Source organism: Mercenaria mercenaria, chromosome 10 (assembly GCF_021730395.1).
Source record: "Mercenaria mercenaria strain notata chromosome 10, MADL_Memer_1, whole genome shotgun sequence".
NCBI classification, from domain to species: Eukaryota; Metazoa; Mollusca; class Bivalvia; order Venerida; family Veneridae; genus Mercenaria; species Mercenaria mercenaria.
The window spans coordinates 68,453,264-68,466,372 of NC_069370.1; the positions used below are offsets into that span (position 1 = coordinate 68,453,264).

Here is a 13,109-nt window from a genome sequence, read left to right on the forward strand (position 1 = left end):
CAATTGTGTAATTGCAAGGGAAGTATACTAATAGATATCTGCTTATAAGTACTGGCTTAAGGCAAGAGTTGTCATTCTTTGTTGATCACAGATTTAAATTAAACATTAAAACTTCTGTTATTGATGTTAACATAACTATCATAAATTTCACATTTGTAAAATCATTTTTGGTTATTTCAAGGACTTAGAATTTAATTTCTAGATTTTATATAATGTATTTCTACTGTTGAAAAATTTAGGGTCTATCTGTAATACATATTGAAAATGAATATTTGCAAACGTTAACTCTAAGTTTTGATGAATAAAGCCGCCACAGGTGAGTGAATAAAACCCTTGGAGAGTGCAGTGCCGTCAGGACCTTCTTGTAATATGTTTTATTCACATGTTATTATTGTTTTGCAGTTGTTGCTTTTAGTATTGTTTTTGTATTACGTAGAAACAATGTACTAAAATTGTTATTTTAAGATTTGTAGTATTTTCTTACTGTGATATAAATGCCAATAGCACTTACAAAACGTTACTGTTTTATACATGCTTGTAAATGGACGTTAAAATGAATGTTATTACTGAAAAAAGAGTATAGTTGTTACATTGTAATATGCGTTTTACGTAATATACCTGATACTTCGTATACTCAAGGGAAGTAACATTTTTCATACATTACTATACAATGTAAAATCTTTATTTCACACTTTTCATTCCAATCCTGTCTTGTTTATTTGTTTTATTGCAATGACATTGAGGTTGTGAAATTTAATAAAGTTAACAACATTATCTGTCTTAATATATTCAGTGTTTTGTTTAATATTTATTTTCTTGCATACCAGACGGGATTTTCCGGTATTTTTACCGGTGCTGGAAGAATCCATCTTACTAGATGACTCTTTGTTCCTAATGGTATATTTCTTATTAAAAAAATGTATCTTATCAAAATTTCATAACGTTACGCTGCAACTAATAAAACAAAACCGGAACTAAACATTGTTAGTTGTCTTTGAAATGTCATGTCCTTCCTGTTTACGGAAGTTGGTTTCCCGCGCTTTGTTGAAATACGCTACTGTAAGAAATAGTTCTAAAAAGAAGGCCGTTAGATTGATTTTATTATTATTTCCTGAATATGGTATGCAAGAAAGAGGTTCCATCACTGGCTGTAACTGCAAATGGAAATATCCGGCTAATGGGAAACTGTTTACGCGGTAACTCGGCAGAGCCTGCTGACAGTGTTTATATTATATTTCCGTATAAATTTTAATTTCAATTAAGTTTAAGTTATAACGCAGCTATTTTTTAACTTGTATTCATACTCTCAAGGAAGATGAATAAAATGAAACGTTAAAAACATCAGTGTTACACCGAGTAAGAAATGAATTGTAAATCTACCCCCTCCCCCATCCCAACTAAAAAAGTAAATATTTACAATGTTTTTCGTAATTGTCAAACACTGTTATACATAGTTCAGTTTTTAAATTTAGAATAATTACATGTAATTCCTTGAAATGTTCCAGTATTTGTTTTCCAATAACTTATCTTTCAAATATGCATGCTTAAGACAAAATATTAGGCAAGATAAATATGAATACTTAATTGCTTTAAGTTGCTGTGTGCAATTAGCAATTTGCTGGAGTTCCGCTTACCAATGAGTAAAATAGTGTAAACCTAAAATATGTAATTCTACGTATTATCAGTTATGGAATTACTTTGTTTAGCTTTTAGTGCATTCAAACATTTTGAAACTAGTACTGTCAACATGTTGCTATATCTTGACTAGCTGGCTTGGAGTACCAACTTAAAACATTGATACAGAGTGTTTTGCTTGTTTTCAGACTTCATAAGTAATAATTAGATTTAAAAACACAACGATGAAAATAAGTTTCACTAGAAGATATTAAGCAGGAAAGAAATCAAAGAGCAGCAAAAAAAGCAATTTTTGTCGGTCATCAGATGGAAAATTCATTTCGTGATCAGTTTGATGGATGCGCCAGAAAGAAACAAGTTTGATGAGCGTGTTTGTTTTCATAAACTCTAAATCATGCATTTCTAAAGCACATATTGATGGCTTACCATTATTATTTTAAATGATATTTTGTTCAATGTGCTGCAATAATTACCGTTTGCGTAATAATACTGGCAGTAGCTGCACAAATGTTACGCGCAAATAACCAATTTGCGCGTTTTGTTAATCGCTTAGCGCAGATAACCTATTTGCGATTTACGCAACGATTGGCAAATTAAGGTAGCAGGGTACACTTTGGAATTTTGGCCCCCGTCAATATTTGTTATAAAGAGAACATCGTGATTTTGGATGTCTGTAAATTAAGGTGAGAGATAATGATTATTAATTCTTTAGAAAATTTATACAGCCGATACATGTAAAATTCTGATGTCAGTTGGAAAACTAACTGCTGGTAGCTTTGTATGATCAATGAGACACATTTTCGCGGAAAAATTCAATTCACGGAAGGGTTCTGTGCTTGTTGATTGATACTCAGGAACATTTTCGTTATTTTCTGAAAAAGCGAGCTGGATGGGCCCCCATTCCATTTATGTCCTGACGTTCAGTAAGGACTATTAAATTAAGAAATGCAATAAAATTGGACATTGTTCTTGCAGCGGGATCATTGTAGACTGTTCAAAAGGTGCAAAATTGATGATTTTGGCACGCTATTTTTCATGGATGATGTATACCTTTCGCTTTGATAACTTTCTTTATTCTTGTATGAGAATCCTGATCTTGCCATTAATTAAAAGCACAAAACATGCACGCACTTTATAAAATGGCCACCCAAATTTTGCTCATAGGGGAAGTGCAATATTGAGACTCGCTACATGTAAGACCGTCCGTGCCCAAAATTTTCGCATCTAAGTGTACCTTGCTACCTCAGACAACCTTACTCACATTTGTTTAACGCGCAAGATATCTATCTTCAGTCCGCACTAAAGACATACTAATTTTGTCTTCCCACAAAATTTAATAAGAGGGCCTTTCATACAAAATTGTTTAATGATAAAAATGACAAAAACAGATACGCTTGAAGGTGCGAATTGTCCTAGTGTACAATACATTAAATACTAATAAAGGCGATCCACATATTTATACAGTTGTTTGAAGAAGTTATTTACGTCCTTGGTAATTTACATACTATTTCTTTAAACTTCAAGTTACTTATCGTCATCCAAGATGTATTTTATAAACACATATTAAATTCAACTTTTTAATGCGTTAATAAACATTTAAAACTGAAATAGTAACTGTCGCAACACGCAGAGAAAATAGCAAACCTTGACATGTATTCCAAGTAAGTCATTCCATTTTTTTCTAATATTGGTAAGATAATAAACCAATATTGGAATCTTCTTAAGTATTCTTAACATGAGACTGTTAGACAGTTATATGACTATAAACCTATTATTGCTTACAAAAGACCCAAGAATATTCAAGATGTTTAATTCATTCTAAGATGGGCAAGAAAGACATAAATGGCAGTGTAAGTAAAAGTTATAGACGTCGCTGTACAAATATAAATGAAGATAATTCTTTTTCTAGTACCACCAATTCATCTTGTTATAATGTAAGACATAATCTGTCATGCATTTCAATTGATGTTATTTACTTAATAACATGTAATAAATGTTTGAAACAGTATGTTGGACAAATGCATCAGCAATATTCACAAATAATGAGTACTCGTGGATTTGATATAAATCACTATCCAGAAACAACTACTATTGTTTATGAACATATTTATTTTCAAGGACATACTATTCAGGATTTTCTTTTATGCCAAATCGATAAAGTAACTAATCCTTGGATAAGCTTTTAAACGTTTTAAAAGAGACTTTCTGACTGTATCGTTTTGGCACTGTGTCTCCGCAAGGAATGAATTCAAAACTTCTGTATTAATGCCTTTGAAAATACCTGTTATATACTTATATATATTAACGTTATGTATATATTCCAAAATCAGTTTTGACTGCTCTCTTCCCTTAACCATTGCACTTACATTGCATTTTATCACAAGTATATGCATACTATGATCCTGTTTATGATTTTTACGCCAAACTCTGTTAAATTTTGACAATGTCATCATTGATGTCATTTGACGCTGACGTCGCTTCCTTTCTTATGTTTATTTTTAACCCTGAAGAAGGCTTATGTAGCCGAAATAAAACTGACTTGGTAAAAAAGGTTTTTGAAGTTTTGACTACTTTTAATCGTGTTAATTTTCCAAAGAACGTTATTTTACTTTTGTAAGAAATAATACTTCAATTGTTTAACAAGAGCTCGTAAAACACGAAATGCCCCATCCCCTTGATGCATTCAGTAACTGCACAAGGAACAGAAATTATTTGGTCACTCTACACTGGACCAAACAATAATTGTGAGCCATTTACTAGTCATAATGATATCAGTATCAAATGTTCTTAGAACAAAGCATGGTCTAGTTATTTGGCAAAAACCATCTACTGTTCCGGGTAACTGTGACCTTGACCTTTGACCTACTGATCTCAAGATAAGTTGCGGTCATCTGCTGATCATGATCAACCTTCCTATTAAGTTTCGTGATCCTAGGCCCAGGCGTTCTCATGTTAACGTCCGTAAACGGTTTAACTCTTCCAGGTAACTGTGACCTTGACCTGTGACCTAGTGACCTCAAAATCAATAGGAATTATTTGCTAGTCATGATCAACATCTCTGTTAAAGTTCGTGATCCTAGGCCCAAGCATTCTCAAGTTATCTTCCGTAAAACCGTTTAATTGTTCCGGGTCACTGTGACCTTGACCTTTGACATACTGATCTCAAAATCAATAAGGATCATTTATTGGTCATGAACAACCTCCCTATCAACCTTCATGATCCTAGGTCCAAGCGTATTGGGACCGAGCCACCGATAGATAGACCAACCGACCGACTGTAAGGGCGTAGGAGCTGGGGCGGCAGGGGCGGCACCCGCCGCCCCAATATTTCGAGGAGCAGCGAAATGCCGAACTCGTAAATTTCTGAAAAGGCTAGAAAATATAATTGAAAATAAATGCATTGTACAGCGGTCTTCCATTTATCATGAAGTGCATCGGCGACTGATATGTACACAGAATTTTGTCATATCGCTGACACCTTCCTAAATCACCTTGGTGACAGGGTATTGTACAAAATCGATAATCAGCAACGACCATGGCCGCGGTATTTTCACGTCCCGCAGACTCGGATTATAGGCGATACATTAATTAATGAAAGTTAATCGTATTTAATTGCTTACTGCCGAACAGATTATAGACACTTGTAATTAATGTTGTGTCTCAAATTCTGCCGACAAAGGTAAGTATCTTTAGTAAATCACAAACACAAATCGGGATCTTTAGATGACTTTTCATAAAATATATTAAATTAAATATTTTATCACTTAAACATATTGTTCGAAATATCAAAGAAACGAATCTTAATGATTTAATTCAACGCATCAAATGTAGAAAAATCATCATAGATTCTGCAGATCTAGTTAAATTAACAAGTATTACAGCTTCTACATAAAAATATAAAAGGCTAATCACCCTCGCAATTTTGCATTTCCAAATAGATCGTTTGGTAAAAAGAACCATGAAGTCCGTTCATTCAACCCTCAATGGTTCAAAGAAAACAATGAATTGCGTTTACCTTTATAATGCCATTTAATGACTAAAATGCTATAAGGATTAGATTACCCCTTTAAGTCAGGGTCTTGTGCTCGATCACCTACTTAGACATTACTGGTTTTACCCTGGCAAGACATTGTCCGTATCTAACATCGTACCGCCATTACAGTGTTTAAACATAGTAAACTGTAATTAGGGGTGAAAACTCGAAAACAAAAATGTGTATGTTCAACAGATATTGAGCAGTCCAAGAAGTCGCCAGATTGCACCATTTACTCCAGCTATATGCAAAATTTTCCCGGGCTCACCCCGGACCCCGTTCATAGGAGGGGAACACCTCCTCCCAAACCCACCCCCTCTGCCGCCCCAATAATCAAATCGCCCCTACGCTCCGTCGGACATCAGCAATAAGTAGGTCACTAAAAGACAACAATAACAAGAAAAAACAAGAGGGTCATGATGGCCCTATATCGCTCACCTGTTAAACTTGACATTTGAATCATCAAGGTAAACATTCTGACATATTTTCATGAAGATAGGTTCATAGTGTGCTTTATACCCGTATGAAAGCGCTAAATAGCATTCCAATGCTTTACCGATTTTATCAGGATTTCTGGTCAATGTCTCTAGTAAGCTGCAAAGTTGATTTTTAGAACTTGCCAATCTATGTCACAAATCACCCGCCCGCTTAGCTCAGTAGGGAGAGCGTCGGTCTACGGATCGCGAGGTCATGAGTTCGATCCTCGGGGTGGGGGTGGGGGCGTATGTTCTCCCTGACGATTTGATAAAAGACATTGTGTCTGAAATCATCCGTCCTCCACCTCTGATTCATGTGGGGAAGTTGGCAGTTACTTGCGGAGAACAGGTTTGTACTGGTATAGAATCATTCATGTGGGGAAGTTGGCAGTTACTTGTGGAGAACAGGTTTGTACTGGTACAGAATCCAGGAACACTGGTTAGGTTAACTGCCCGCCGTTACATGACTGAAATACTGTTGAAAAGCGGCGTTAAACCCAAAACAAACAAACATAATCCAGGAACACTGGTTAGGTTAACTGCCCGCCGTTGCATGACAGAAACACTGCTGAAAAACGGCGTTAAACCCAAAACAAGCAAACAAAATGTCGCAAATAAGTTAGGCCTACTTATTTTAAGGAAAATGTAAACCGAAAGTACAGCTAAAATTAAAAATAAACACGCATTAATAATACTTTATCTGAAATTTACCACGCACTTGTAATGAGTCAGTCAAAATGCATTTTCAGAAAATATATAAATAGAAAAGAAACGTAATTGATAATATTTTCATCCTGGTAGTTATGCATAATATTATTATTTAAGCAGTGGTTGTCAATCTGAAGATACAACATTAAAACTATGAACATTTTAACGGATTTAACAATGGAAATCTTAGGTACAATCTTTTTAAATATCCCAACTGCATAGTTTTTCATTTTACATGTCAAATGATATAAATGTCGCATAATTATTTGAAAATTAAGAACATAGCAATTCAAATATAGTTTATGATATTTGAAATATTTTAATTAAGTAGTATCATATATTATCAGCATTTTAAATGTTAAGAATGTAATTATACGACTTTCGGTTTTAATACTTCAAATCACTTGCCCCTCACCAATGTGGGTTCGAACTTCACTTGGAGCGTAGGATTCTCTTACGAAAGGTCAGTGGGTTAACCTACAAAATTTGAAAGTCGCCATATGACGAATTATTGTGTCAGTGGGACGTTAAACTCAAGGAAACAAAAATAAACGGTGTTCTGACGTAACTCTTAAGTCAGTGGCTTGATGTATTGTAAGAAATCAACTAGTTAATTAGGATGTTGTAGGTGTTTATATAAAGACTTTGGAACTCGCGTAAACGATTCGTATATAAATAACATCAGTATCATTTTCTTGTATTCTTCAAACTGAATTCACTGATTCGACACGCAAATTTACCAACACAAACCATATCTACGACACCCTCGTACTGAACAAATGCAGTACACCAGCAGAAATAAGCAGTGAAATTCGGAGATGAATCAAGTTTGAAAATACCATTTACTACTTTCCTGATTTTACGCTTATACTCAAGAGTAGATAAGTGATTCGAGTTCGAAACCAAGGGTCATAAGTACGAGCCCCTGCTCCTCCAAATAAAATAATACTGGGATCAGAGTCCCGCCAATGGGTGTTTTATAACAGGCTCGCTGAAGGGCCGGAGAAGCTTCTAATCTTGAACTGGAGCTTGCTCTGTGTCTTGTACTACCTTCTTACTAACAGTCTTCTGGAGAATCGGCCATACGGGTACCGGCAGCGACTATTATTAAGCTTACGAACAAGCGGTTGTATATCAAATTGACAGGTAGCAACGGCGAGGTATTACACGTGCTACGTTTTTTAAACGTAGTAAATGGGCAATATACATGTAGTAGTACGTAGAAAATGTATTAGCAACGGCTACACACGTAATGGTGATGATGTTTTCTCCAGAAACGTGTGTTTTGGATTGTTCAACACAAACGCCGGGTTTCAATAAAATTAAACCTCAAAGATGTACGACTTACCTAAAACTTAATAAAAACTTAAAAAGTTAATACGTACAAAAACGTACTAAATCAAACTTAAAATGGTTTCAGTACTGCTATGTAGGGGCATGTATTATTACGAGGAGCTACGTTTTACAGTTTAGTAGGTATTGTAGTCCATATTTTAATTCAGTAGTTGTACCTACCTACCTACTTACCTACCTTTCTTTCTTCCATTCTTTTCCAAAAACGACGAATTCATTGAAAATAACGATTTAAATATCAACAGAAAACACTTGTGAAGATGTAATCTAATAGACTTGAAAGAAACGTGATAATAATGTCCTTGAAATTGACATTGATATGGGCCATTGGATTTTGGCCAAAATGCATTTTCAAAAAATATTTAAATAGAATAAACGCTACAGGGAATCTAGTCATGATAGATGCGCAGGTTTAGGGCAACTTGATTTTCAATGACACTGAATTATTTTCTGTCGAATTTCGAAAAATCTGTATAGTATCAAATGTGCGGATATTCAAACTGGGAAAACAGTGGAAGACATAAGTAAGGCCACGCCAAATTTATTATTTGGTCAACGGATTTCCCTATCCATTTTTTTTTCTTTTTAGTATCAAAAATAAAATATTTGTTTTTGAAAATCAGCTTCCGCCTGTTTCAGTTTTTGCAGACTGACTGCAAAATTTAAGAGCAGGCCTTTTTTCACTGTGTAGGGGTCTTATTTTACTGTGTAGCTGCAGGTTTAGTTTAATACTTTTAATCATAATTGTCCATTAAAACACCAGGAGAACATGTTTCAGCCTCTGTATTTGTTTCTACAATTGCACTAGTATGTACAATTGACAGCCAGTATGACAATTAGAAAAAGTAGCCCGGGAAAAGTCATTAGGAAGAGTTTCGCGAGTCATTTTCTTCTCAACACGAACAACAAAACGTCTCATTATTTAAAACAGTGTCATCAAATAATAATTGGTGATATATATATCAGCAATAATTGGGTACCAGTAAAATGAGGAACAGGTGGAATAATTCACATACAGTGTTACATCACGGAAATTTAATTCTGTATGTGTGATACAACAGTAATCGTTTCAGGCAGTTATAGTAATTACAATAGTAATAACGATTCTATCATCAGAAATGTGTTGTGATTAAACATATACCATAAGCAAGAATTGTTAACAAAATGCCAATTTCGCTAAATATCTTAGTCATAAAAAAGAGACTTAGATACAGTTTCCGAATACCGTAATATGAAGTCATTCTAAAATGTTGATCACCAACCAAATTATATCGGTTTCGAATGAATTTCAATTCTGGTAATTTTAATACTTGAATTAAGTTCTCTTGCCTACCCAGTCCATGAATCCATGGTGTGCATACCTGACCTTGAGACCAAAAATGGGTAAAAAACATGTGATAAAAATTGATCAAGTCTGTTTTCTAGTTTGTTTGTGCATTTGTAGGACAAATATAGTAAGGGCAATGGAACTACATATATCTGTTTGTGAAATACAATCTGACATTTGTAAAATACATGCTTTCGAGTTTACTTGGGGTTCAAGCCTTTCATATCCGCACATTCACCTATTCCAATTGTTCTGTAGAGCCAAGTTCAGAGTTATATCCCTTACTGGTGTTTCTCAGACCAAAGTCTAACTTGTACAGTGTATATATATCTCAATAGAATAGATGCCAAATATGAAACGAAAAGTGAAATATTCCATAAAATTTTGCTTATGTGAGACTATATCGCTGTACTATCTTAGTCAGTCAATATTTAAAAGATTGAATTACTGTCTCCTATTGTTCTTTACCTTCAGTTTGCAAAGAAATGTTTATTTTCTGCGAAATTACATTTCATTGTTCTTGTATGAGAATCCTGATCTTGCCATTAATTAAAAGCACAAAACATGCACGCAATTTATAAAATGGCCACCCAAATTTTGCTCATAGGGGAAGTGCAATATTGCGACTCGCTACATGTAAGACCGTCCGTGCCCAAAATTTTCGCATCTAAGTGTACCTTGCTACCTTAATTTGAATTTGTGATTGTGTTCTTACTGCATGACGGGCGTATGTTGTAGCAGTAAAAGGGTATGCAAATCTACCTGTTGATATTCAGAAAATGAACTTTATTACCTTGGAGACTGTAATACACATACAGTTTTGAACTTACATGCCATCGTGTTTAAATGGCCTATTAACTTCATTATACATATAGCATAGCCATAAGATAGACCAAAAGGCTATAGGATATTTTTTTTTAATTGATTTCATTGCGCCAGTACGTTTACTGCTCTCAAATCAAGGAAGCGACAAACTACTCCTATCTTAAAACTAAAACACAAAAATAGAAACGTTAGTGCCTTTTACGTATGAGCTGTGACAAGCAGATTTTACAAATGATAACATTTTGTAAATATCATTAATATCTTAAGTTTCCAAAATTAAAAGAGGACGTTCAACAGACAAAATGTATTGTGTGTCCTTAATAGAATCTGGTCTTAACTGGAAGAGATAATCTAATCGGTTTACGTAAATAAACGTGTATCATAAGTCAAAGGTAACATTATATAACTTGATAAGCGCACCTGTGTACCGGATAACATTAACATTGATTTTAGATATAATATTTGTGCTAGTAGGTGTTTAATCAGTCATATGAACAATGGGCTATTCTAGTTTTGTTTTAATGCGCTTACTCGCGTGACTACTTTTCTTAATTTAAATTTCATATAACTTTAAATTAAGGGAATTCTGCTCGTTTGATAAACCGGAAGTAACGGTGTAACGTAATTTACCCGGATAACAGAGAATAAAGCCTGGATTCCGCGCACTGAAATGAAAAAAAATCATTTTATGAAATTAATGTCAATCCATGAGTACGTTAATTAAAACAGCAATGTCAATCTTTTTAAAAAGATCAAATATGATATTAAAACTGTCATACAAAAGTCCAAATAATGTTTTGAAATCAGCTTGAAATGTCCGGATCTGTTGAATCATTTGAATAAATCTCAAAAACAATCACACTGACATATGAGCCGCACCATGAAAAAACCAACACAGTGCATTTGCGGCCAGCATAGATCCTGACCAGCCTGTGCATCCGCGCAGTCTGGTCAGGATCCATACTGTTCGCTAACGGTTTCTCTAATTGCAATAGGGTTTGAAAGTCTCATTAATATCTACGTTATAGAAAAAATTCTGTTAGTGAAAATCATCAAAATTTTGATTGTCCCGTAGACTTCCATGATCAAACCCTGTGTGATGTTCAATTTTTCAAATCAGTCTATCAAACAAGCAAAATAAAAAAGCAAGCACGCGACCCCATGTTTTTTTATTTGGTGAATGTTCGAAATATAATCTGAAATTTTGAAAACTCTGGGTTTAATCTGAGTCTATATTGTAAAAAGGGTTTGATACGAACGCGCAGTACTTAAATCTTAAATCGAAATCGAAAATGGCAAACTTCAAAATATCATTGAGAAGTTTATAGATTTTCTTGCTTAGTAATCATTTTTACCTATTATTTTTATAGCTTACTACCTCGTCATAGAAATATGAGTAAATAACACTTACACAATGGGACGTGCTATTAGAAGCCCAAGACCGGATAGTCGAGACAGAGGAAATGGCAACGCCGTCAGATGGAGAAACTATAGTCGTCGGGGCGAAAACAGTGGCCAACAATCATTTCGAGCCCGCAGGGGAATACACAAACCTTATCGTACTAACAGAATTGTAACTTCACAAACAATAACCAGAAGCAGAAGCGAATATAAGGGTCGACGACAATCGTCAAGGGGAAATAGAAGGGAGACGAGACGTACTCCAATGGACAGTCTAGTAGCTGACAAGGTTGTTGAAAGCAAAAGGTATGCAATTCTTTCAATTGTTGCGAAACTTTGACAGGCATTTGTATTATACCTGTACATATTTTAGTAAATTATGAAGCTGTTGTTAAGAGGAAACTCTTGGTTATCAAAATGAATGCTTGTTTTGTTGGTAATGCAGTCCAAGTGTGAGACTCATTGGAAAAGTTTTGTCTATCTTCACAAGAGTGTTTATCTGTAAAAGACTATGTGGAGACCTCTAAAAGTTACTATAGGTTATGCGGCTTTAGTATCGTTATATTTTAATCCTTTAGGATTATAGTTTCTGGATACTAGAGTGCTGCTTAACCATTTGCCTGATGGCGACAAGTAACTGTGCCTTTGCGACCAGTGTAGACTAAGATACGCCTGCACGGGATCAAGATGAGCCTGACTCATCTTGGTCTTCACTGTTTGCTAATACCCCAGTCACACATAAGGCACGGATAGCTCATCTAGCCACGGATAGAAACGTAGTAATCCGTATCTATCCGTACCTGAGTCGTACCTCAAAGTACCAATCCCTACGGCTGAGGTACGGATCGCTACGGATTACTACGTTTCTATCCGTGGCTAGACGTAGCTATCCGCGCCGTATGTGTGACTAGGCTATTACCAGTCAGTAAATTTTCAGAGAACACCCCTTCGAATAATAAACGGTACTGCCCAAATTGAATGATACACCAGTCCATTCTAGAAATTCAGAGTAAAGATTATGGTCCGAGAGCTCACGGACTTTTATTGCAACAATTGAGGCCAAAAGAAGTTTATATATTTTTGGAAACAATATGTCATATCCTCCATGAAAACCCATTTCTTAAGTGTCAAAGTCGTGCCTATCTATATTTTGTTCACTTATGTTTGTGATAGGGGAGGTAAAACTCACTTGTAAAAATATTAGGGGGTAGGGTAAAGTTTACGTCTACCAGTTTTTTCATTGATTAATTACAGTAACTATCTTATTGTCAGTAAATGTATATATGGCCAACAATGATAGCAATAAGAAATTCATCAAAAAGGACTGAAGGGCAAACTGGATATTCAAGGT

The 13,109-nt window shown here is 34.9% G+C and overlaps 1 protein-coding gene across 1 annotated transcript in view; it reads left to right on the forward strand.

The window, feature by feature from the left end:
- Positions 1–6,886: 6,886 nt before the first annotated feature.
- LOC128559967 (NFX1-type zinc finger-containing protein 1-like) overlaps positions 6,887–13,109 on the forward strand; it is a 32,243-nt gene continuing 26,020 nt past the window's right edge. Inside the window, exons 1-2 of the mRNA XM_053553278.1 lie at positions 6,887–7,042; positions 11,728–12,064. Of these exons, the coding sequence (XP_053409253.1) occupies positions 11,772–12,064 (293 nt within the window). The 5' untranslated portion in view covers positions 6,887–7,042; positions 11,728–11,771. The remainder of the gene's footprint in view (positions 7,043–11,727; positions 12,065–13,109) is intronic.